Source organism: Panonychus citri, unplaced genomic scaffold, assembly GCF_014898815.1.
Source record: "Panonychus citri isolate SS breed McGregor unplaced genomic scaffold, ASM1489881v1 Contig00028, whole genome shotgun sequence".
Taxonomy (NCBI): domain Eukaryota; kingdom Metazoa; phylum Arthropoda; class Arachnida; order Trombidiformes; family Tetranychidae; genus Panonychus; species Panonychus citri.
In genome coordinates, this window is record NW_026515433.1 from 2,742,366 (window position 1) to 2,766,451 (window position 24,086).

At 32.2% G+C, this 24,086-nt stretch overlaps 8 protein-coding genes, 1 long non-coding RNA gene and 1 other non-coding gene across 10 annotated transcripts; 5 read left to right on the forward strand and 5 right to left on the reverse strand.

The window, feature by feature from the left end:
* The first annotated feature begins 194 nt into the window (after positions 1–194).
* On the forward strand, positions 195–2,087 carry LOC128396865 (dehydrogenase/reductase SDR family member 7-like). The gene is made up of 5 exons (XM_053357499.1): positions 195–601; positions 838–993; positions 1,076–1,173; positions 1,239–1,481; positions 1,552–2,087. Exons 1-5 carry the CDS (start codon positions 469–471, stop codon positions 1,888–1,890), a joined length of 969 nt encoding a protein of 322 aa, XP_053213474.1. The 5' UTR covers positions 195–468; the 3' UTR covers positions 1,891–2,087.
* Positions 2,088–2,306: 219 nt separating this feature from the next.
* On the forward strand, positions 2,307–7,031 carry LOC128396866 (ras-related protein Rap1-like). Its single transcript, XM_053357500.1, has 3 exons — positions 2,307–4,606; positions 5,324–5,497; positions 5,571–7,031. Exons 1-3 carry the CDS (start codon positions 4,456–4,458, stop codon positions 6,074–6,076), a joined length of 831 nt encoding a protein of 276 aa, XP_053213475.1. The 5' UTR covers positions 2,307–4,455; the 3' UTR covers positions 6,077–7,031.
* A 173-nt stretch (positions 7,032–7,204) lies between these two features.
* Positions 7,205–7,277, reverse strand: Trnar-ccu (transfer RNA arginine (anticodon CCU)). The gene has a single exon. It is a non-coding gene; the product is annotated as a tRNA-Arg (tRNA).
* Positions 7,278–7,932: 655 nt separating this feature from the next.
* On the reverse strand, positions 7,933–10,298 carry LOC128396864 (protein SET-like). The gene is made up of 3 exons (XM_053357498.1): positions 10,110–10,298; positions 8,925–9,859; positions 7,933–8,816 (listed from the first exon to the last, which is right to left on the reverse strand). The coding sequence occupies exons 2-3, from the start codon at positions 9,837–9,839 to the stop codon at positions 8,646–8,648; spliced, it is 1,086 nt and encodes a 361-aa protein (XP_053213473.1). The 5' UTR covers positions 9,840–9,859; positions 10,110–10,298; the 3' UTR covers positions 7,933–8,645.
* Positions 10,299–11,066: 768 nt separating this feature from the next.
* Positions 11,067–12,130, reverse strand: LOC128396736 (succinate dehydrogenase assembly factor 4, mitochondrial-like). The gene is made up of 2 exons (XM_053357345.1): positions 11,989–12,130; positions 11,067–11,884 (listed from the first exon to the last, which is right to left on the reverse strand). Exons 1-2 carry the CDS (start codon positions 12,090–12,092, stop codon positions 11,623–11,625), a joined length of 366 nt encoding a protein of 121 aa, XP_053213320.1. The 5' UTR covers positions 12,093–12,130; the 3' UTR covers positions 11,067–11,622.
* A 55-nt stretch (positions 12,131–12,185) lies between these two features.
* Positions 12,186–13,029, forward strand: LOC128396735 (protein YAE1 homolog). The gene has a single exon (XM_053357344.1). The coding sequence runs from the start codon at positions 12,322–12,324 to the stop codon at positions 12,868–12,870; it is 549 nt and encodes a 182-aa protein (XP_053213319.1). The 5' UTR covers positions 12,186–12,321; the 3' UTR covers positions 12,871–13,029.
* LOC128396738 (trypsin-1-like) lies at positions 12,996–14,280 on the reverse strand. The gene is made up of 2 exons (XM_053357347.1): positions 13,505–14,280; positions 12,996–13,453 (listed from the first exon to the last, which is right to left on the reverse strand). Exons 1-2 carry the CDS (start codon positions 14,088–14,090, stop codon positions 13,089–13,091), a joined length of 951 nt encoding a protein of 316 aa, XP_053213322.1. The 5' UTR covers positions 14,091–14,280; the 3' UTR covers positions 12,996–13,088.
* On the forward strand, positions 13,929–15,233 carry LOC128396741 (uncharacterized). The gene is made up of 2 exons (XR_008326851.1): positions 13,929–14,069; positions 14,626–15,233. It is a non-coding gene; the product is annotated as an uncharacterized LOC128396741 (long non-coding RNA).
* A 10-nt stretch (positions 15,234–15,243) lies between these two features.
* Positions 15,244–17,314, reverse strand: LOC128396734 (calumenin-like). The gene is made up of 3 exons (XM_053357343.1): positions 16,840–17,314; positions 15,959–16,729; positions 15,244–15,879 (listed from the first exon to the last, which is right to left on the reverse strand). The coding sequence occupies exons 1-3, from the start codon at positions 16,945–16,947 to the stop codon at positions 15,775–15,777; spliced, it is 984 nt and encodes a 327-aa protein (XP_053213318.1). The 5' UTR covers positions 16,948–17,314; the 3' UTR covers positions 15,244–15,774.
* A 733-nt stretch (positions 17,315–18,047) lies between these two features.
* Positions 18,048–20,483, forward strand: LOC128396737 (ras-related GTP-binding protein C-like). Its single transcript, XM_053357346.1, has 5 exons — positions 18,048–18,392; positions 18,559–19,228; positions 19,318–19,463; positions 19,528–19,667; positions 19,751–20,483. The coding sequence occupies exons 2-5, from the start codon at positions 18,589–18,591 to the stop codon at positions 20,004–20,006; spliced, it is 1,182 nt and encodes a 393-aa protein (XP_053213321.1). The 5' UTR covers positions 18,048–18,392; positions 18,559–18,588; the 3' UTR covers positions 20,007–20,483.
* The last annotated feature ends 3,603 nt before the right edge of the window (positions 20,484–24,086 follow it).

Consider the following 24,086-nt stretch of genomic DNA (forward strand, 5'->3'; position numbering starts at 1 on the left):
AATAGCATCTAAATCATTCAAAAATTTTCATTCATTTAATTTTCAAATCAATTCGAATTGTTTTTTTTTCAGCAAATTAGTTAATCGAGAAAAGGAAAAATAATGTGAGTTAAATTTTCCGCGAAAAAATTTATCGATTTGTGATTGGCTAATGAGAAGAAAAATTTTCCTTCATCAATTGAAACATGATCATAATTTCAAATTATGATTCAGAAAATTATTAATTTTCTGTTCTAATGATTAACTAGTTGTAGTTAAGTAATTTATTTATTTGATCGTTTTTCTTCAGTTAATTGTTACCGTCTTTGGCCTTTAGTTATGAATCGTCTTTGAGTTTATTGATCGTAACTATTTTTTGGATATCGTCAGTACCTGATGATCTGTTGATTCGGTTCACTTGTTCAAATCAATTCAATTTTTTTCCTTACATTTTTTGTTAATTTTGTTTGTTAAAACACTTTATTCCAAATGGATCTAAGTTTGTTTATTTTTCTAATTTTATCATCGGTGGCCTTAATCGTCTCTTTATTGGTTTTCTTTATCATCACTCTTGACTCAGATTTGACACTTTTCTTTGCTGAGAAATTTGGTAAACCCATTGGTATGTTTCATGTAATCATTTTAGGCTCAATTTTTATTAACCTTTGATACTTTGATATAATTTTCTTTCAAATTGATTATCTAACCATTAAAGGGGCTCGTCTACTTGTTATACTCATACTAATATTCTTGTACTTGAACCTTTTGGTACTTGAGATCTAAATGTTAACTTTTAACTTGTTGTTTACAGTGTTTACTAATTGTTCATTTGTTTTTTCCTTGTTTCCTCAATTTTAGGAAATCTAAAAGGAAAAGTAGTTTGGATCACTGGAGGATCAAGTGGAATTGGTGAATCTTTAGCTTATTTATTAGCCAGAAACGGTTCAAAGTTAATCATTTCTGGAACAAATCAAGAACGTCTCGAAAATGTCCGCCGTAACTGTATTGCTGAAGGTTTGGCTCCCATCATTAGAATATCTTTTAAATTGTATCTTTAATGAGATAAGCTCTAGATTCTAATCACTCTTATCATTAGGTTTATCCGAAGATAACATTTTGGCCTTAAAATTTGACATGAAAGACTTTGAAGTTCATCCTGTTATGTTTAAAAAAGTTATTGATAAATTTGGGAAGGTAATGTAACTATTATTTTTGAAATTTTCTTTTCACCATCAAACTCTTAATAATCAATTTTACAGATCGACGTATTGGTTAATAATGCTGGACGGTCTCAAAGAGCGGCTTTCGCTGAAATCGAATTACGAGTTGATGAAGAGATTTTTAAAACCAACACTTTAGGCCCTGTAAGTTTAACAAGATTAGCACTTAAACATTGGGACAGTACTGGTAAATTGGGAATCATAGCCGTTGTCACAAGTGTCGCTGGTAAGGCTGGAACGCCATTTTCAGCATCTTACACTGGAAGTAAACATGCTCTTCATGTAAGTCTAATATAATTTGATGTATTATCCACAGATACGTTAACATATTTATTACTTTATTACATTAAAGGGATACTTTGAGTGTTTACGAGTTGAATCAATTGGTAAACCTATAAAAATCATAATGTGTTGTCCTGGTCCAGTTGAATCTCGAGTTTTAGAAAACGCATTCACGGGTGATGGTAATAGAGTGGGTCGTAAACATCCAGCAGATATGAGACGAATGAAAGCCGATCGTTGTGCAAAGTTAATTGCTGTTTCAATCGTTAATCAATTAGACGAGGCTTGGATGGTCACTCAGCCTGTTTTAATGCTTTTATATGCTAATCAATACATGCCCAGTTTAAGTAGATCAATGATGTCGTTATTTTTAAGCCCTAAAGCCTTACACAAGCTTAGAGATGGTTAAGTAATCACTTAACATACGATTATCTACAATAATGCTCATATACATCAAACTGTGATCAAATCAGTTTCGAACACAAATTATTTACTTATCGATAATTTCATTGCAATTTGTAAACTAAATTATCAACGAAAGAAAAAGTTTCATAACCAACAGTCTAAAAGTTAATTAAATCAACTTGATAGCTGTCATAAAATGAACCAACGACCATTTTACTAGTAATTTGGATAATTTATCGCTAATTGAATTATCTGATTAAGTAAAAAGTGTCAAATTATTGGTTATCATTGAAGATGAAATATCAATAATTGCAATTAAATCCTGAATCTACACAACCAGATAATCAGCTGATTCTCAGATATCATGAATCCCTCCTGTAGTTTTGTGCCTTGGCCTCTATTCGGATGATGAGAAACTATCGATTGAACAAAAGTAGAAAGAGATAAAGAGACAGACGAAAATGGATGAAAAGGAAGACAAAACCCAGAGAAGGAGAGAGAGAGAGAGAAAAGGAACCAGTGAGTAAAAAGGGGTAATAAGGAAACAGGGGAATCGAATGTGTGTCAAATTCCAAAATTATTGATCCAGTAACTTACCTGAGACTGAACTTCTGACTGAGGCTCCGGCCATCGACCTACTTTCATGAAGACAGAATCAGATGAGGAAAAAGGAAGAGGAAGAGATGAGAACATAAAAGAGAAACATTTTTTTCTCTTTCAACATATCAAGTTAATGGGATTGTTAGAGAACAATTTATCTATGTAACTATTATTTTTTTTCCTTTCATTATCATGATCAATGACTGATTTTCACACGTTTAACTTTCTCAATTGCAAAATTGCTGCAACTGATTAAATTGTCGCTCAAATGTAATTACAAATGAACCTGAATTGGTTGACCAAAATGCAATCCAATTGCGAGAAGGAGAAACTCTACCATGATAACAATTAACTATGATCATTGGATTGGGTGGTAATTACAATGATTTCATCAGTGACCTTTACGCTCCCATGAGAGTTAATGATGAGTGAGTTAATTGCATAATTAATCAAATGAACAACAATAACAAATGATTGAAAATAAGGGTTAAGGTAAAAAACTCAATAAGAGTTGAATCCAAGGTAACGTTGGTAATGATTATGGTAACGATCATGGAAACCGAATTGCTAATGATGATATGAAACTCATTTCTCTAGGTCATGGAGGAAGAGATAATATAATAACAATTAGAGTGATAATAATGTAACTTTCAACTAGATTAAGATTACTAATCGTCATGAAAGTAAATTGGTAAGAAGAGAAAGAAAAATTTTCCAATCTCGTTTATCAATCTAAATGAAAAACTTTCGCTTGAAAAGTTTTTCAGTTAATCAGTTTGATTTTTAATTGTTAATTGATAAGGAAAACATGTGAATGATGAGGATAATTGTGATGGGATGATGGAGATGATGGAGAAATAATGAAAGGTTGGTTAACACCTATGATGAGGATGAGAAGAAGGAAGAAGAAGAGGAAGAGGAAGAAGATGGATGAGAGGGAGAGGGTGAGAGAGATAAATGAGGTCAAAGGAATTAGATGAAAATATAACTATTAGCTACTTGGAAATCTGGAGAAGAGAAAGAAAGAGAAACTTCAGAATATAACTCAGGGAGTGAATCGAATTCCCTGTTTTCACTCCAAGTTTATGAAGAAAAGAAAGAGAACTGGAAAGTTGTTGTCATCTTTATCTTCCTCTTCTCTTCCTTTTCCATAATGTATTATATTCTCTCTCTCTCTCTCTCTCTCTTCTCACTTTTTATCTTCTTCTATCTTCCTGTTTTCTCTTTCTATGCTCAGACTTTTATCGCTCTCAATCCAACAAACTACTAAACTCGAACTCAAATCACTTTTTTTTCCAAGAACAAATTCGGTGATCCCCCGGTTCCTTCATCATTTTCTCATCTTCTTCCCATTATCATCTTCATCCTTTTCTTTTTCATCCCTTTCCCCTTTTCTCTCTCTTTCTCTCTTTTTTTATCTTCCAATTCGGTTTATTTAGTTAAGAAGTTCAAGTGAGGATGAAACACCAACAACATCCCAACAAATTGAATTCTCCCTAATCAACACAATTAACTTGATTTTCTAATCACAATCAACTTTCATCATATCATTAAAACTTTCATATCGTTGTTTAATGTTACTATCATTGTATTTTCATTCATATCAGTCCAATCTGATAAACAATCAACTCCGTTCGGTGTCATCTTTATATCATCAAGATTATCATCAACAGTTACATTTATCATCTTAATTGTTTGTGTGTTTTTTGTATCTTCAAATCAAATCTTATACCAATATAATCAAATGTTTTTCATTTTGTAATCTTCTTATTTGTACCTTTAATTGTGATTGATTTAGATTCTCAGAATCTTCAGTTAAAAGTTTACTAAATTTCGTACAACAATTTGTTCAAACTTTGTTTTTCTCCTTTGATTCTGTAATCGTTTGTATCTACTACAAGCAGTTGTTTTTGCTTTTATAACTTAAGTATTTATTGATAACAATTAACTGATTAATCGTGAAATAATCATGAAAATCCTCACTTTGCACAAAGTAGTCGTCATGGGCGCTGGTGGGGTCGGTAAAACCTCATTGGTGACCCAATTTGTATCACAACTTTTTCCCTCTTCTTACAAACCCACCGTGGAGGATTTTTACTCACACACAATTACACTTCCAGGTGAGTTAATTGTTACCATTAATTTAGACAGAGAAAGATTAAGTTCATCTCAAATTTCATGGAATTATCTTTTAATCTTTTACGAACAAAATTAACCATTTCGCAAGAAACACTTTTGACCTGAAAATATCGATTTCCACCAATGAGAAACTGTTCAAGTTTGAAACTTTCAAGAGCTTGACCCACATTCTCAAGGTCAGACTGTTAGTTGAATATCGATTCACCTCTTTCGCTCTCTGTCTTCGTTTCTCCTCTTACTTTCTCTTTCTCAGTCTTTTTCTTTTCTTCCTCTGGTTCATCATCATTTATCTTCCATGGGTATTGATACCTAGTGTAGGTTCAACTTTTCCAGGGAAATTTCATCTCTTTCTTTTTACTTATCTTCCTTTTTATTTCTCTCTGAATCGGTGATTCGTTTCAATAGAAACCATTAATTTTTTTTTCTTCTCTTTCGTTGGAATTGAGGATAAACTTTCCTTTCGATTTTCTCTCTCATTTACATGTTCGAATTTGATTGTATTATCATGAGAAAAAATTGATCACAATCAATTTTAATAAATTTACTATCAACCGAATAACCTTAATATTTAATCAGCTATAATAACTATAAGAGAGAAACTTAATCAAGAGGGTTGATTGTTATGGCAATTTGATCATGTTAGTTGATAATGGAAATAATTAATCGATTCGATGTTTCATTTCTTGACCACTGACCAGATGGTATGCGTCATACAGTTGAAATACTGGACACTGCGGGCACCCATTGTTTCCCAGCGATGCGACAGCTCAGCATTCAAACCGGAAGAGCTTTTGTTTTGGTCTTTTCCGTTGATAGCCTTCAGTCTTTCTATGAGACCATCAACTTATACGAGCTCATCACCAAGATAAGAGGTAAATAGTTGATTGATTGTTATGAGTTTCCAATTATTTTCAATTGATAATTTAATCCATTTCTTTGAATTAGGACAAGAAGTTCCAATTGTTCTGGTTGGAAATAAATGTGACCTTGATGAAGATCGTAAAGTCGATGTTGATCTGGTTGATACAACTCGAAGTGAAGTGATGAACAATATTCCTTATGTCGAGACAAGTGCCAAACTGAATACCAATGTAAAAAAATTGTTCCACGAATTGTTACTTCAGGCTCGAGGCGATGGACATAATTTGAAAAAAAATCGAACCCTAATACGACGCTTAGGGTCATTTGGATCGCTGCCCAATATCAGTAAACTTAAGCGTAAACCTTCAGGTGAAGGGAGTCCAGTTAAAAGTAATAACAATAATAATAATAATTCAAATGGTTCCGTTAATAATAATAACGGAATCGGAATCAAGAATGGCCTGGCCGTTCATGGGAAAGATAATAGTCTCGATTTAGATGTCGTTAGGCCAAAAAGTAACGTACACCACCAACTTTCATTAGAGGAGAGCGGAAAATTGAAACAAGATCCCGCTTGCATAATATCATAATAATCATAACAATTAACTAATTGGACATGAAATCATGTCAAACAATCAAAGATCAAGCAGAAAATCAGTAAACACCAAAACCAAACTACAGTTGAACATTTAAACAAAACTGAATTGATTTACTAATCTGAGAACCTCTGAATTTGAATTAACGTTTAAATTGATTAGAATCACGTTAATTTATCTTGAGCCAAATTTTGGAAAAACAATTAATTACATTATATCTTTGGCAAGAGATTCAAATTGACAATTTAATAAGACAATAAGAAAATCAAATGAACATAAACCCTGTTGAAACCATGAAGAAAATTAATTATTAGAAATGTTAATTATTTTTCACTTTTCTGTTTTCTTTTCTCCGTTGATTTTAAAGCGATAAACACAATTAATTAGTTAATCATCAACACCAGAGTTTTAATTATCCGATAAAATGAAAAATTATGATCATTAGATTTACACCAAATCAACAAATTATAATTTAATCTCTTGATCCGAGTTAATTATTTACTTTATTATCGAAATATTTTCTCAATCTAATCAACAATTTACTTTAAATCTTTTCCCGTTCGTTTTTCTTTTGCCAAATTAACTAAACAACAATTAGTGGAAACAATTGAAAAGCTATCGTTGTATTAATAGTCCTTTATGAAAAAAAAGAAATGAAGAAATTATATTCCGATAACATAGTTAATTAAAGATAAAAATGTACACACAATTTACTCGAGAAAAGGAAATTATCGAAATGATTAAGGTTCGAGTATAAAAAGAGTAACATATCAAAAATATTTTCAATTGATTTAATTACAACAATAATTCAATAATAATAATAATAATAATGATGTAATAGAAAAACGCTCAGCCCTTTTATTTATCATTCCCCGAATTTCCCTCAGCCCGAATGGGTCATTTGTTACTAACAATTAATAAAAAACAATGTATTAGATGGTCAAGTTAATCGTTACCACCAATTGTCTCGTTCATTTAATCGCGTCATCCGATTCATCGTCCACTGGTCACTCGCCATTGCCTCGAGAATCGTATCACCATAACGAACTTTGAAAAAGTTTCCATTCCATCCGAATGAGTTTTCTCAGCGAGAATCAATTTCCCTCGGCAGCAAAAAGTTTGTACTCTCGGCGGGACTCGAACCCGCAATCCCCGGTTTAGGAGACCGATGCCTTATCCATTAGGCCACGAGAGTAATTAAAGAGGAGCGTCAAAGATGAGACGGAGAGAGAGACAAAAGGAGCGACAGTTGATCGATTGGATTTGTGATCACATCTAATCAGGGAAAACTAATCAATTTAACGAGCGAATTATTTGATTATTTCTGTTGTTTCCTATGGAGAAGATGAAGGTGGAAAACAGAACTGAAGACCATGAGGCTTCATTCAAATTCGAGCAATTTGAAATCAAAAGGAAATCAACTAATCGATAAGTGATACTGGTTAAGAGAATTGAGAAAGAAAATGGAAACTAATCAAATTTCTATTCTTTATACCAATTAAATGTTTCTTTGAATTTCAATTGTTCAACTTGAATTCGAAATCATCTATACTCCAACTATAATAATCCATCACTTGAAAGGAATCATCTTTTCATAATTTCTTCCAATGCAATTAACAATAGTTGTGAATGATGATTTTCACGAGGAAGTGAAAAATATTAAACTACAATTTGTCTACTAATCGAATAGTTAATCGTTAGGATTGATTAATTTGCGAGAAGAACTTGAAACGATTAAAGTTCCCTCTGGGAGAGAAAATGGTAAATTTGTTGCTCTTTTAAAGGAGACATTTGAAATTTCCCGCGAATTATTGAGTCGCCATCTTAGTTGATAAAATGAAACAATTAAATTTATCCGATGAGGAGACATGTTTATTTGTTGTTGTTGTAGAAGAGGAAGTCGATTAAATTGAAATCTCATTTTTTTTCCAATTGGATAAATAACCATGTCATGATAAGAAAAATGTTTTGAAGGAGGTAAACAGATGATGAGAGAGAGAGAGAAAGAGAGAGGAAGAGAGATGATGAGAAAGAAAGGAAATGAGAAGAAAAAAGAAAGAGAGAAGTACAGAGATAAAGAAAAGTACTTTGTGAAGATACATTAAAGACAATTGTGAAGAGGATTACATGCAACAGAAGAAAGTAAAGGAATACATTGAAAAAAAGAAAAGGATATTATCATTTATGTTGAAATGATTGTAATATATTCGGATAAATTCAATTGTTGCCTTATAACATCACCATTTCCATCGGTGGTTGAAGATTGGTGGTAATTGTGGTGGTGGTTGAATAGATGTGATGATAATGTTAATGGTTTGTCTTTAATTGTAGATTGTTTTTTCTTAAAGTTGATGTTGATAAATGATGATAAGAGAGAAATTTACTGTCTTAATAAATTGATCTGTACGATTTGAAGTTGTTTAAGGTTTTTAAATTATCATCAAAAAATGTTGTTTGTTGTCTTGTTTTACTTTTCATCTGTTGATTAATTTTGCTTTTTAAATAATATTACTTGTTGATGTTGTGTAGTAGTGATGGTGATTTTTGTTGTTTGGTTGCCTGATTATTCAGCATCATCACCGCCATCATCTTCTTCAGCGACTTCTTCATCGTACTCTTCTTCTTCCGCCGCTGAATCTTCACCTTCATCTTCCACTTCTTCTTCAGCTTCATCTTCCTCTTCTCCTTCTTCACCCTCTTCCTCATCATCAAGAACTACCACTGATTCATCTGCCTATATAATTAAAAAGAATCAAGATTTTTTACGATTAATGATTAATAACAAGTAACTTACGAGTAACTTTTGTTGTTAAATATAAAATATTGGATAAAATTGAATTACCTCTTCTTCGGCTTCGGATTCTTCATCATCATGGTCTCCCTCTTCCATGCCATTTTCAACTTCCATATCAGGTACAAGGAAATACTGTAATGGATTAGGCCACATGTCATCTTTGATCACCTCAGCAATATCATCAGCGGATGCATCACCATTTTGAAGGTACCAGGTGAAAAAGGTTTGTCTTCCACCTGATCGTTTTCTTTTCCTAATGTTTGCACTACTTAACCTATTCATGGTTTGATCTTCAAGTTTTACGGCTGCTTCAGTATTTTTCCAATTAATTGGTGTGGATGATGAAGCGGGATCACCAGAGGAACCAAGATGAAACTCTTTGACAAGTAATTCATTTGCAAAATAAGGATTATTGTCAAAGCGAAATATTATCCGGTATCCAGATTTAATGTCTTCAAACTCTTCAACCTCTAACTTGTTCAAATAATTGAGACATTCTTCCTCTTCTTCTTCCAGAATGGTGGTTAATGTAGGATGATTAACAAATGCAGTTACCCAAAAATTAGGAATCTTTTGGATGAGATCACTTCGCTTCTCAAAATAAGGTTTCCTCAGTTTGTTATATTTTTGTTCAACTTTAAGTATCTCCTCAGATGCCTTTTCATTCAAAGAGTCAATCTCATTTTGACACGCATCTATCTCTTCAAGAGCTTTTTGTGTCTCTGGATCGTATTCTCTTTCCTTAGAACCCGATTCATCACCACTGATAACATAAACTAATGAACCTTGTTCACCATCACCAACACTACCAGAAGAACCATTACCACAATTTTTACTCTCCTTACTAACATTATTCTTTAAAGAACCGGCATCCTCCACCTTTTCTTCAATATCGCCGCTTGTCTTCAACTTTTTCAGTTGTGGCCCATTATCGGAAGAAACATCTTCATTGGTTGATGACATGATTGTTCACAAAAACAAATCTATATAATCCAAAGTAGAAACAATAGATAAACAGTTCAAAAAACCGAGAAAATCATAGCATAAGAATAATTAACAAAATCAAATCAAAAAAGAAAATATAAAATCTTTACAAGAGAAAGAGAAGAGAGAAACAGGTTAAAGAAGATGAAATAAAAAGGATCTTCTATACTTCCAATACAATAAAAGCAAAATGAATACAAAAAAAGACACGCGCTAATAAAGGAGAATCAAAAAATAATGTTAACTTACCTAAGATAACAAGTGTCACTCTGTGATATTTCAAATCAGTAACCTCTAAAGGTGAGGTGATAAGCTGGTATAATCCAATTAACCAAATAAAAGACAATTAAACAAAAATTAATACAATTAAATGGAAAACAAAGGGAAAATCAAATTGAAACAAAAATTTTTTCGTTTTTTTTTCAAGATAAAAGCCGTTTAAACGCCAACTAGCTAAGCTTTTTTTCTCGATTATCAGCGAACTTGATTTTCTTTTCAGTTGATCAAATTGAATGGTACACTTTCTACTCACAACGAAAGAATAATTAAATTTAGAATATGTTTCCTCTACAAAGGACAATTTTTATCTAATCTAATTAGAAGAGAACAAATAATTAAACTAATCAGAGAAACTATGGTCAGTCGATTAATTAGTTACTCGGCTAAGCTGGAACTCTACAAACTCTGGTGGCTCCATCTCTTTTTTAGAAAATCAGTTTAAATTTCTAATCTTTTTTTCCCACTTACTTTTTTTAATTTGATTCTTCATTTTTAATTATTGATTTACTTTTATTTTCATTTCTTTTTATTAATTGGGTTAACTAATTGTTTGTCATTTTTTTCAGAGAATCAACAGCAAGTCAATTTAACTTTTCCTAAAAGAAATTAATTAGTTGATTGATTACATATTCTGATTACTATTTCTCATGGTGATTGTTTCTTGTTATTGTAAGAAATTGATGATAATTTGACCAATTAAGATCCATTTAGAGTTTGTTAATTAGTTAATTGCTCTAGTAACCATTGATTATGATCAAATAGGGTTTGTTGTAAATGTCCCATACAAAGTGTGTCTTTAAGATAAATTGCTTGTAAACATGATAAATGTGAAGCAATAAAACAAATGAATGAGTTAAGCCTCAATAAAATATTTCTATGATTAAATCATCAAATTAATCTGTGTAATTGGTTGATAACAATTACTAGTTAAACGTTAATATTCAACTTTTTATTTCTAAATTTAAGAAATTCACATGAATGATTAGTTCGGTTTACTAATCAAATTTATCAACATGTTTACATCTTTACTTTGTACAATTTATTTTAACTTGGAGTTGATTAAGGAAAATAATTGATTAAATTTTCAAGTTAATGAAAGTACATCGGATTGGAGTTGATTATTTGTCCAAAATTAATCTCTTTTGTCAACTGATGGTTGATTTTTGACTGATAATCATTTGATTAAACAAAACTGTTTCCATCCAAATTAATTCTGAATAAAAACAATCAGTTAAATTGATACTTTAAACCTTCATTTCCGATAAAAACTATTCAAGGTTAATGTTAAATTGTAGTTGATTAGATTAAGATTACACTTGAATGTGCTTGTTTTTTTAATCTCCTCACTGGTGTAAATATCCACTTGACATAAATACGAATAGTAAACAATTAAAGGAGACACACACTTGATTATAATCCTCCAGTAGCATTTGATAATAAATATTTCAATCCATAAACACTAATCCTGAATATTGATTGTTGATTAGAAATCGGTAACTCGACCTTTCCGTTCCCAGTCCCCATATCTTGTCGGCTCAGGTCCAACTGGGCCACCGACCTCACCGGTAACTGGATTAGTACCATCAGGAAAAGGAGCATAGGCATTAATTGTTGCCTTAGAATCTTTAATTGTCACCGAAGGTTCAGCTTTTTTCGGTTGTCTGTCCAACCTTCCAAGAGGAGTATTTGGATCTGGATCTTCAATCGGTTTTCGAGTTTTATTTTCACCACCATCATTAACATTACTATTTCAGAATAAAAAGGAAAACAAAAATAAAACAATCAATCAAATTGCAATGAAACAAAATCAAACTAAATCACCCAAAGAGTTTCGTTAATGTTTACAAACCTAGAAAATTTCATCGACGGTTGATTAGAGGTGACGAAAATTTTAGAAACGATTTCCTTTCTGATCAGTGGGATCGCCAATCGACCAGCATTGTTAATCATCATCTTTAATTACTCCAATAAACGGAACAACACACAATAAGAAGAGATAATTTCTAATCAATTTACCTTGAGTTAAATTCTGAAAAATCACCAACATCAGCTGAGGATTTCGGTTGCCAGGTAACAAAGTAAATAAAAGGAAATTGAATTTTCAGTTGACTTTATTTTGTTTCCTTCTCTTGTTATCTAATTGGTGATTAAATTGTATTCTTTTGTTTTTATTTGTGATAAAATGGATGATATTTTTGATGAAGATGCCGATGAGTTGGTCTTGATTAGCAGAGAATATGAGAAATTAAGTGAGAACATCAGAAATGATGGTCTACGCGATGGAATCTCTCAAGGTCAAGACTCTGGATTACAAAGAGGATTTGATTCTGGTTACAATGAGATATTTCCTGCTATTGAATCAATTTATTTTCTAAAAGGTGTCATGCAAGCAATTTATTATCGTCCAGAAGAATTGTCTTCACAATCAATAGCCGTTGATGATGAAGGAAATAAGTGTCTTGGTGAATTGTTGAAAGAACTACGAGTAATTGAGAAAGATGTTCTCAGAGAATTGGGAGAAAGACAAACGCTATCACAATCAACTGTTGATTCTTTTGACCAAATTAAGAATCAATTGCTAACAGTTTTGGAGAAAATGGACCTTCAAATTGACGATGATGAGCTAATCAACTGTTCCCTCAAAACTAAACACCCAAGTAATGGTTCAGCAACAAATGGCTCATCAAATGGCAATTCAGTTGATTCAACAGCCAATCGATTCTTTGATTAAACAAATTATATTTTTTTGGAATATTTTTTCAACAGATTCTATTTATCCAAGCAGATATTTTCTACCTTTGATATAAATATATATGTTTAATTGGAGGAAAATCAATTCGTAAATGTAAACCAGAATAATCAACAAATTAAAAGTCTTTATTCAATCCAAGTGGTAAATTAAACTTCCAGATACATGTAAAAGTTAAAGTGTCAACAACATTGTCAATCTCATTGATTATCTTCAATTGTATTGTAAATCCAATCAAGATAACTGGAGACCTTCGTGTAAACCCCTGGTCTCTCTGGTCGAGCACAACCAATACCCCACGAGACAACACCGATTATGACCCCATGTCCATTTTTCAACTGAACCAGTGGACCACCCGAATCACCCTGACACGAATCATGTTTACCCTCCTTGAAACCAGCGCACAACATTTTGGGATAAACTCTGGATCCATAATAAGATCGACATGTTTCCAGACTCATGAGCGGAACTTCAGTCACTCGAAGCACTGGTGAACCACTCACAGAATTGGATTCAGAGGTTCGACCAAATCCTGTAACAATCGCTCTGCCAGTTAATTGTTCACCTTCTCGATTAAAATCATCGTCATCGTCATCGTCATCATCATCACCGGTACCTCGATATGAATCGGGCAAACAAGCGGCTGTTATTGGATAAATGGCTGTGGACAAATCGATTGGATCAGTTGTCTTAATTAGCGCGATGTCGTTTTCAATTGTTGTCGAACTGTAATTGGGATGGATAAAAGTTGATTCAAGTTGAGATTTAACATTATTATGAAAAGGTGATAAATTGTTTGTTCCTAGAACAGCAATTGTATTATTGGAATCAAAATGAACGGCACAATGAGCAGCAGTTAATATCCAATTGTTACCAATTACTGTTCCACCACAGAAATGAGTTAATCCAAATAGACGTCGTTTTAATTGTAATGATACTTGCCAAGGGAATTCACCGTAATCAGCTTCTCGTCCACCAACAATTCGACCCTCTAATGATCTTAATTGTATTCCACATTTGGTGTACAATTTATTTCCAAACAACAATCGTCTTCGCTCAAAATTGGTACGATTTTTTTTCTCGAGTCCATTGATCGTTACAACGTTTAACTTTCCTAATTTTACCGAAGACGATAAACTATAAACGCAATTGATACAAATTGTTATCAATAATATTAGTTGGTAATTGTTAATTTTCATCATGTATATTATTCTAGATGAATTCACAATTTAAATCTTATATTATCAATGTTAATTGTCACTCAATTATAATATCACCGGAGATTTAGTTTAATATTTTCAATAGATGATTTTGATCAACAATTTGATTACGATTGAATTTAATTGAGTTAAACCAGCTATTTATATTACTTTGGACCAATGTCATCGGTTAATTGTTGATAATATTAATTTCCTGGTTTACTTGATGTTAATTATCAATCCAATTGCAGTGTCACCTACAACCTTGTCCATTATTGACCAGGAAATTAACAAATTGTTTAAAGTAAAAGTACCATCAATGTCATTTACCATTTAATTATTGACAATCCCTAGATTTAATTAGAAACAAATCAGGTCAAGTTGAATCGTTAATCCCTGTGACAATTAACAATTGACTCCTCACCAATGACAATTCACTTTTAGGATAATTTAAATTTAACCTGTGGTAAAATAATCATCTGATTAACAGTTTTTTCCATCTCTATGAACAATTTTCTCCATTGATTAAACTATTTAGTAAACCAAATTAATCTTTCATCTTTGGAAAACAATTAAGAATCGATGAGCCTTTAAGCCCAAATTGGATAAACTAATTGACCCTCCAGGGAATATCAATTAACCTTTAACCCTTCACTTTCCATCAACTATTTAAGATCTGAAACTTTTGTTTTCCGTCTTCATTAATGAAACTGATTCCAAAAAGTATTTTGATTGTAATAGTTAATTTATATTCTAAATCATGTCCGTAATTGCTGCTCTATCAAGTCTTCGTGATTTAACCTCGCAAGATCCTTCACCAACTATGGTTCCTCTTTTAACACGTGTTTTAATTGTTCCACTGATGATAATTGCTCGTCAAATCGGCAGTATCTTGGCCCTTTCGGGAGCGGGTGGCTTTTTGTTGGTCAGTTTATTGTTGTCACTTTTGACTGGACAACCGGTGTTACGATCTTTGGGCATAAATACAAAAGGATCAGTTCCCTTGGCTCGAGATTTTGATTACTATGAGAAAGATTCTGATTATACATGAATTTAAATCACCTTTGTGAATGTTAACAATCAATTATTCAACCTCATGTACAATGAACTTTGAACAGAACCAATTAAATCTAATCAAACTATTCACTCCTGAAAGTTTTACATTATTAGTGTTGTTAGCGGAAAATTTATTTCATCGCCATGAACAATTTGTTTTTCCAATTGTACAATGTAAATCATTTTAAGTGATTAATTTGATTACATTTTATGGGAATACAAGGGAAGAGAACAAAAAAAAGTTAATTGATGAAACACTGATTGATTTACCAATTTTCTGATGTTGATTGTAAGTTACACGTGGATGCAAAGCTTGACTAGAGCTTGAAACGAAAAGGATATTGATGAGAAAGAAAAGTAAATTAAAACTAAATTAGAGATGTAAATGAGATGAGAAAATTGGTTATCCAATATTGGTAATAAGAGGGAAATTAAATTGCCAGAAAAAATCACTTAATGTAATAGATGCAAGATGGAAAAATAATTTAGCTGCTGAGAGATAATTGGATAAATGCGATCGTCATCTTAATAGCAGAAATCAGGAGCAGATTAATGAATTGGGATCTTAATCAAATTATGGACGAGTGATTAGTGGAAGACACTTTGAGAGATGCAAACGAAAAGATTGAGATTATAATTCATCGTGTTTCATTAAGGCTTCACCGAAATCGGTGGCTTGGCTTCCGACAAATAGGTCGTAATTGGCGAGAATTTCATCTTTAGTTAGATAACCATCCTGAGAGAAGAAAGAGAAAACAATTAGAAATCAGTTAATTTGAATTATAATTAGATGACAAAATGCTGAAGGTTCTCACCTTGTCTTCATCTGATTCAGATATTAAGTGTTTGGCCTCAACGCTGCTTAGGTCAGAATCTTCTGGGATAATCCAGTTCTCAACTTCTTTACGATCAAGAAAACCATCAGAATTTTTATCTCGCACTGATTGAAATTGCTCTTTCTCCCTGATAACCCAATCAGGTACCTCGGAATCACCTCCATCATGGCCACTGTACATATCTTGTATGTACTCATCAAGAGAGATTTTCCCGTCGGCATCTTTATCGACATCTTCCAGAGTCTCATCGATAACAATATTCTTCATGTGTTCAGCTTCCTCTGGATGAAGAAAATGAGTAAATTCCTCCTTAGTTAATGAACCATCGCCATTTTCATCTGCTGTTTTCCAACGTCTCTCATCCCGTCTCATCATATCATTATAAACTCGAGTGTCTTCCTCACTGACACCATTATCTAAATCGTCCATAAATCCATAAGTGGCCTTCTTATAATCTTCCCATGAGAGTAAATTTTTCTTTGAAATTCTATGAGTTTTCCATTGTCGCTCTACATCATCAGTAACGTATTTAGCTTGACTCTTTTTAATCCAATTCTTTAATTCATCAAGTGAAACTTTACCATCACCATTGATATCAATTTTATCCACAATTTCACCTAATCTTTCCTTTGATTCTTCTGGGCTTAGATTATCAAAAGCTTTTGATTCCTCGGAACCAAGAAAAGCTTCATGATCATAAGCTGGATTATGTTGATTTGCATCAGAAAAATGTTCTTCATTGCTTAATAACTAACAATTGAGAATAGAATAGAAAATGAAAAACAAGGAGAGAGAATCAAATTAATTATCCAATTAAAACAAAAGTCACATTATAGAATTCAACCAATTACAATACTTACATGATCGTGTTGTGATTGTTTACAAATTACAAGAGAAATTAAATGAAAAGAGTTAATTGTAAATACAATTAGAAAAAGTAAATAACAAGTCCTTTGTAATGTAGACATTGAAGGAGATATTTATAAGGTGTTTTCACCACAATAGAAAAACAATCAATTGGAGAATAATTTAATCAGTTTAAATTGAAGAAATAGAAAACTTTGATTGTCGATTAACTTAGAAAATGAAAAAATTAATAAAAATAGAAAAACTAATTGATGAAAAGACAATCAAATGAAAAGAAATTGTAACGAGATTGTATCAACTCATTCACTAGAAAACATCTGATGAGTTGTAACAACAAAGACCAAACCTCTTATTAAATGGTTACTCCTTTTTGGTTAATTCTATTTAAAGAAGCAATTAACTGGCCCGAATTAGAGTAAACAATTAACAGTTGATTTCTTCTCATTGACCGAGACCAGAATTCAAATGTTTATGACTAATCTTTGGATGGAAAAATCAATCACAACGATAATTCAATTTGGATTAATTTCTCCAATTCTCTTGTTAATTTTGAGAGAATCAGTTGATTGGAAAATTAATCGGTTCCATGTTAATTAATCACTTTCTTAATGATTACTTTTTGATCTTTTTAGTTTTTAATATTTTATGTTTTGGATAAAAATCGATTAATTAAATTTTAATCGTCATTTAAGTTGAGACAATTAAAAGTTACATTTGTTAATAATTGAACTTTTTTTTCTGATTCATTAATTGATTTTAATTTTGTTTCACTTTTTCTTGTTTCTTTTTTAATCAAATTACAGTTGATTAATTGATTTTCCTCCTCTTAATCCACCCACCAACTTGATTAATTAACACACCCTTTTAGTATGATTAAAATGAGAAACAAAAAATCATAACAATCATATGATTTAAATCAATTGTCTTTTAATTGTTGATCAACTTTTTTCATTTCGATTTCTTTTACTCTGATAGTAAATCAATTCTCGATAATCTTGAAAGTGAATCAAATTTGATTAAATTTTCTTCAAAGATCATCATTAACTTTTAACTATTTTGTGTTCTAATTGTTGACAATTAAATTGATTGTCAAAGTTTCAAATAACTGAATTAGTTCATTTTCCAAAAACCAGATGGAGCCACCAAAGAATCTACGCTAAGATCAATAAGCCGATTAATTAATCGACTGACCTCAGATTTTCATTCAGTTTGATTTGAGATTTTCACTTTGATAATTAAATTTGTTTACTCTTGAACCTTTTCCTTTTAATTGTAAATTGTGATCACATTTTGTACAAATGATTGGGAACAATTTAGATTATAAAGAAAAATGAAATTCGCTGAGGAAAAGCTTACAATCTACAAACGGCTAACTTTTTCTGTTCCAATTTGATTCTGTCAATGATATTTGTTTATGTTTCATTTGTGTTGATTTTTGTTTTTAATTGTTGATTTTTTATTCTGTTGATTGAATTATTTCTGATTCTTTGACATTCGATTATATTGGTTTCACAATTCTCAGTGATTGACACGCGTCTCTTTTAAGGTGAGTTAATATTCTAATCACTAAGGTTGTGATTAAATCCTTTGTTTTTTATCTTCTCTTATCCATTGGTTTTGCTTATAGAAAAAGAAAATTCGTTTCATTAATCTCTTACAGTTTGCTTTTCTTTTTTCTTATCGTTGAATTTGTGTGATTTTTTTGCCTTTAGTTTGAATATCAAGTCGAAAATCTCATTAAGATGACATCTAATAGTGCCCCAAGTGGAGAAAATGTTAGCTCTGATAAGCTAATCATGGGTCCTGAACCAAGTTCGTTTGCTAAAGGATTTGGTTATGATGAAGCTGAAGAGGAAAGTGATTCTCGAGAATCAATTACTCATATCCACCATCAAGATACTGATGATAATGTTGCCAGTTCATTTGGTGGTATTTGTGGTGGTCAACCAAAGCCGAAAGTTTTAATAATGGGTTTGAGACGAAGTGGTAAATCAAGTATACAGAAAGTTGTATTTCACAAAATGTCCCCGAATGAAACTTTGTTCCTCGAGAATACCAACAAAATTGTCAAAGATGATATTTCCAATTCATCATTTGTTTCCTTCTCAATTTGGGATTTTCCTGGTCAAATCGATTTCTTTGATCCAACTTTTGAAACGGAAAATATTTTCGGTGGTTGTGGTGCTCTTGTGTTTGTGATCGATGCCCAAGATGATTATGTTGAGGCTTTGTCCAAATTATATACTACGGTAACTCGAGCCTTCAAGATCAACCCGAACATAAAGTTCGAAGTTTTTATTCATAAAGTTGATGGTCTCTCGGACGATTATAAAATAGACATTCAAAGAGATATTCAACAAAGAGCTAACGATGAACTATTAGGTATTTTACTCTTTCGACTGGAATTTATTCAATTATTTGTCATTCGATTTGGTTTGCATTCTATTCTAATTGTTTTTCGTTGATTACAGATGAGGGTTTTAAAAATATTCATCTCAGTTATTATCTAACCTCAATCTACGATCATTCAATATTCGAAGCCTTTTCAAAAGTGGTTCAGAAATTAATTCCTCAACTGGGCACATTGGAGAATCTTCTTAATATTTTTATCGGTAGTATCAATTATTGGAATTTAATTGACCTTCGTTGATCAAAACCCTTTTTCTTTCCACCAACAGAACTCAGGAGTTGATAAAGCATTCCTTTTTGATGTTGTCTCTAAAATTTATATCGCTACCGATGGAAGTCCAGTCGATATGCAATCATATGAACTATGTTGCGATATGATCGACGTCGTTATCGATATTTCTTGTATTTATGGGTATGTATCACTTTTTCGAACCAACTTTTAGTCCATTGGTCGTTTCTCTAATACCATATATTTATCGTGTATTCATTTTTTAGCATCAAAGATGACGGCGAAGGTGCAACTTTCGACTCTAATTCATCAGCCATTATAAAGTTGAACAACAAAACTGTTCTGTATCTACAAGAAGTTAACAAATTTCTTGCACTAGTTTGTCTAATTAGTGAGAATAATTTTGAAAAACAAGGATTAATACAATATAACTTTTATTGTTTTCGAGATGCGATTCAACAAGTCTTCGAGGACCGATGTGCCAAACCTTTTTCTGAAACTTTACAAGAAATTTCTTGTTAGTTATGGTGTTGAAATCTATCCAAAGCATCATTGCCATTCTCATGTTGATTACAATTTCTTTTTTCGCCCATCTTCTTCTTCTTCTTCTTCTTCTTCTTCTTCTTCTTCTCTCTCTCTCTCTCTCTCTCTCTCTCTCTCTCTCTCTCTCTCTCTCTCTCTCTCTTACTTTCTTTCTTAAAATCGTAGCGGAAATGAAGTTTAAAAATACTAGAGTGAGAGAGATAGTAATCACAATCAATTTGCTACCGGAAACTTTTTAATTGTTTTCCAATCGCTCAACGAATTAAATCTTGTTATGTTTTCTTTATCTAGATTATAAATTTTAATCCAGTTAATTGGTTGGTAATGTATCTCTTTACCCCTTTTCTCATCTTTTCTCTGTAACTAACTAATTGCTGAAGACAAAAAAAATCTATTTCTAAATCTATTCTCGTAAAAAAAACTCTAATGGTGAAAATAAATTAACTGAAATCATAATTTTCTGGGAAATAATTGCAACTCCCACCCGAAGGGGTGGTCCAGCCATCTAGTGACAATTCAATGTTACCTTGATGTAAACAAATGATAATCAATCTGTCAAAACAATAACAACATTGGAAGAGATAACAAAATTAGTTGACAATTAACTCTGAAGATCAGAGAATCAAAAAGTTTTCTGAATAGAACTTAATGTCCAAATTTCCGTTGATCGATGAAAAATAAACTCGAAAATTGAAATATTCATCTTTCCAATTAACATTAATAGTTGAAGGTGAACATTGACAATCCTTTGGATCATTAATTAGAATCAAATGTTTACACTATTGTTTTGTTCGCAATTCTGTTAGAAATTAAAAGTAAATGAACTTCATTCGTGTTTTATATTCTTGTTGATATTTTTCCTTTTCTAATAGAAAAGATCGACATTAGAACAAAAATGCCTTCGAACGAATTCCTTTTATGGAAAATCTTTTAATACAATCGAAAATCTCAAAAGTAAGAGAGACAAACAATTTAACGAATTCAACAAATTTGTGAGAATAAAAAAAGTAATTAACAATTAAAAGTCCAACAAGCCACAAAGTGGATTCTCGCTGAACTTTACCCTCGTTAATCAATTTCTCAATCGATTATTAACTGAGCAAAGAAAAAATTAGCCTAGTAATCAATCATTTCACTCGAATCAGATGCAAATCAACAATTAATTCTTTGATTATTCTAAAAGAACTTGAATTTAATTTGCGAGAATCAAAAAGTCAAAGAAATGATATTTTAGAACTTGTCCAAAAAATCCGAAAACAAATAGAAATTCTCGATCAAAACTCAAATGAAGAGAACTTTAGTCTCAGTCAAGAATATATCTAGATGATTGATTCTATAATTGCCGAGTAATAACCTTAATTAACTCGAAATTATGTCGAAAAAGGTGAAAAAAGAAGAAAATATTTTCTTAATTTCGAATGTTTGAATTTGGCGCGAGGAACTTTTGTCAGCTGGTGATCATCGATGGAACAAGTTTCCTGGTAACCAGTTTACTTTTCTTTATAGGGAATTGTAGTTGTTGGTTACAAGAATTGAGGTTTAACAATTTTTGTTTTTGACAATGAATTCAATTAATGCACCTTTAATTGATAATAAAATAGTGATAATAGTTAGGATTATGACCAAATATGGCCCGTGTGACGGCACAACCTGTAAATATAAAGTGAAAAATCTGCTGGATAAAGTGCAACATTTGACGATGATTATACTGAAAGGCCATAATTGTGCTAAAGTGCTGATGGAAACTGAGGAAACTGCTGTGAAAGATGTGGTCTTTATGGCCATACAATTAAGAAATGTAACAGAAATGTCAAATGTTTATTGTGCTGTGGTAATCATATGCACTGGTACTGCAATTACAAAAAAGACCGATGGAGATACGTGTGTGCAGCCTGTGGAAAGTACGGTCACACCACATGGTATTATTGGTGCCCGGAATTCAGGAAACGCCTTATTGAGAAGATGAAACACACCGACTTTGAATATGAAACTCTTTATGTTGACTCTCGACATTTGGTATAAAAGACATGAACTGACTTAGAATGAAACATTTAAAATGTATCTTGAGTACTGAGAATTACATTAAATATTTATATCACAATAGCCTAATTTATCTTAAGTTTGATTCACAGTGAGATATCCGACCAATGATGAGCTCGGCCAAAAAACAAAAACTTTCATCTAATGTTGACACTCTTGACACGAGTGACTGTGAAATTGAGTTTGATATTGACTCGATTTTAAGCTTCATAAATGAATTATGTGTAGGTGACAATAACAAACCGGTGAGCACAGTGTTACAGGAAGTGCTAAACAACGATGAATGGAATCACTTTTATGATACATTGAGTAATACCAATGATCACCCTAAACAGGTTGAAATTGAAAAATACAAATCTTTCTTTGAGTGTACTTTGAAACGCAAACCGAGTGGTAAATTCATGGGGACTAAACAAGCGATCAAGGAGCTCAACATTGTGTACGATAAGAGCTGGTCTAAACCTGAAAATTGGATTTATGTCGAGAAAATTGAAATATACCCTATGATCATGGTTGCGTCGAAAAAGAATACGGTAGACGAAACAGGTATTATGACCAAACTACGACTTCAAAAAATGCTGGAGGACAACGAGACGAAGGGCCTGATGGATATAATAGACATTGAGAATGGTCGCAAATACTGTAAAGTATTAACCTTTGACAATAATGCGAGAGCTCGAATGGTAAAGCTCTTGGAGGAACTTGTTGGGAACAAGGATGGTGTATCTTTTCAGATAACTGTGCCTGAACTGAAAGACCCGGTTATTATTGTTGAGATAAGGAATGACATGTCAGGATATGGAGAATTGGATTGGAAAAAATGGACGGAAAAACTGAAATGCTGGAACGGTTGGCCTGATACTGCAGGAATAGAGGTTGTTAATTATGAAACAAGTAATGGCTGGACAAAAATAAGCCTGAGAATTGAGTCCAGAATAAGATCAATGATGGATGACGCGAAGGTTCGAGGACAGATCAGTGTTGGGTGGCGACGAATCGAGATTTACGATGACATAAATATCTCAATGTGCTTTCATTGCTCGAAATGGGGTCACAAGAGTAATAAGTGTCAGTCGATAATCTGCTGTGGCTTCTGTGGCAAACCTCACCTAACTAAAGATTGTATGAACAAACTAGCAACGGAAAAACACCAATGCACAGCCTGTGGTAAGAAGGGTCACAATGTCTTTGATCGCAACTGCTCATCGTTTATACGACAAGTGAGAAACTCCTTGACGGGTATCAACCATCTGTACTCTTATATTATAATGAAAAAATAGGTAATGATGTAGGATTGTAACTCCCGCTTAATAAATGCAAAGAGGGAGATAGATGATATTCAACCTATATTGTGTTTTGTCAACAAAAAGAAAATAAACTGTTTGAAAGCCAAATATTCTTGTTTATGATTAAAATAAAAAATTAGTCTAATTTACTTCCTGAAAATTTATAAATAAGTGAGAAATGGCCTTTGTTCCGTTAAACAAACTCTTCACTGACCAACATAGTGACAAGTTATTGGATAAAAAAGTTACTATGAAACTACCATTACAAGTTATGCTGAATGAGGAATCACAGATTAACAACAACACGAAACCGATGAGACACGTCATGGAGGATGAGACGGTAGTGATGTTTTTGTTACCCCTGACTGAATGGACAAGTCAAAGTAAAGTGCTTTCTGAAGTTCTGGACATATTCAATAGAGATGTGGGTGGCATTGAAGAAGCGAGAGTCTTCATGGAGAAAAACTACAAAAGAGTAGAGGTCATTCTGAAGACGAATGTGAGGAACAATTTGGCGATGAGATTTGATTTACAAATCAGATATAAAGAAAAACGATATCTAGCCATTGACAAGCTCGACAACAACCTAACAGACAGAATCTTGACAACTAAGATCAACGAAAGAATTGGTATTCTGGAACAAGTGAAGAAAAAGAAAATGTTTGAACGAAAAGTTTATATTGGGAAACAATTCCTGAATAAATTTGATGACAATGGGGCTCAGATTGAAAAG

What these genes read in the sequence shown, in the direction of transcription:
- LOC128396865 (XM_053357499.1), top strand. Translation starts at nt 469, where the DNA reads ATGGATCTAAGTTTGTTTATTTTTCTAATTTTATCATCGGTGGCCTTA. An exon ending in TTATTGATAAATTTGGGAAG is followed by an intron (nt 1,174 to 1,238) that starts GTAATGTAACTA and finishes TCAATTTTACAG; the next exon opens with ATCGACGTATTGGTTAATAA. An exon ending in GAAGTAAACATGCTCTTCAT is followed by an intron (nt 1,482 to 1,551) that starts GTAAGTCTAATA and finishes ATTACATTAAAG; the next exon opens with GGATACTTTGAGTGTTTACG.
- LOC128396866 (XM_053357500.1), top strand. Translation starts at nt 4,456, where the DNA reads ATGAAAATCCTCACTTTGCACAAAGTAGTCGTCATGGGCGCTGGTGGG. An exon ending in ACACACAATTACACTTCCAG is followed by an intron (nt 4,607 to 5,323) that starts GTGAGTTAATTG and finishes ACCACTGACCAG; the next exon opens with ATGGTATGCGTCATACAGTT. An exon ending in GCTCATCACCAAGATAAGAG is followed by an intron (nt 5,498 to 5,570) that starts GTAAATAGTTGA and finishes TCTTTGAATTAG; the next exon opens with GACAAGAAGTTCCAATTGTT.
- LOC128396864 (XM_053357498.1), bottom strand. Translation starts at nt 9,839, where the DNA reads ATGTCATCAACCAATGAAGATGTTTCTTCCGATAATGGGCCACAACTG. An exon ending in AATCCGAAGCCGAAGAAGAG is followed by an intron (nt 8,817 to 8,924) that starts GTAATTCAATTT and finishes TTAATTATATAG; the next exon opens with GCAGATGAATCAGTGGTAGT.
- LOC128396736 (XM_053357345.1), bottom strand. Translation starts at nt 12,092, where the DNA reads ATGATGATTAACAATGCTGGTCGATTGGCGATCCCACTGATCAGAAAG. An exon ending in CCGTCGATGAAATTTTCTAG is followed by an intron (nt 11,885 to 11,988) that starts GTTTGTAAACAT and finishes ATTCTGAAATAG; the next exon opens with TAATGTTAATGATGGTGGTG.
- LOC128396735 (XM_053357344.1), top strand. Translation starts at nt 12,322, where the DNA reads ATGGATGATATTTTTGATGAAGATGCCGATGAGTTGGTCTTGATTAGC.
- LOC128396738 (XM_053357347.1), bottom strand. Translation starts at nt 14,090, where the DNA reads ATGATGAAAATTAACAATTACCAACTAATATTATTGATAACAATTTGT. An exon ending in TTTGCCCGATTCATATCGAG is followed by an intron (nt 13,454 to 13,504) that starts GTACCGGTGATG and finishes TTAATCGAGAAG; the next exon opens with GTGAACAATTAACTGGCAGA.
- LOC128396734 (XM_053357343.1), bottom strand. Translation starts at nt 16,947, where the DNA reads ATGTCTACATTACAAAGGACTTGTTATTTACTTTTTCTAATTGTATTT. An exon ending in AACAATCACAACACGATCAT is followed by an intron (nt 16,730 to 16,839) that starts GTAAGTATTGTA and finishes CTCAATTGTTAG; the next exon opens with TTATTAAGCAATGAAGAACA. An exon ending in CTGAATCAGATGAAGACAAG is followed by an intron (nt 15,880 to 15,958) that starts GTGAGAACCTTC and finishes TTCTTCTCTCAG; the next exon opens with GATGGTTATCTAACTAAAGA.
- LOC128396737 (XM_053357346.1), top strand. Translation starts at nt 18,589, where the DNA reads ATGACATCTAATAGTGCCCCAAGTGGAGAAAATGTTAGCTCTGATAAG. An exon ending in TTAATATTTTTATCGGTAGT is followed by an intron (nt 19,464 to 19,527) that starts ATCAATTATTGG and finishes CACCAACAGAAC; the next exon opens with TCAGGAGTTGATAAAGCATT. An exon ending in GATATTTCTTGTATTTATGG is followed by an intron (nt 19,668 to 19,750) that starts GTATGTATCACT and finishes TTCATTTTTTAG; the next exon opens with CATCAAAGATGACGGCGAAG.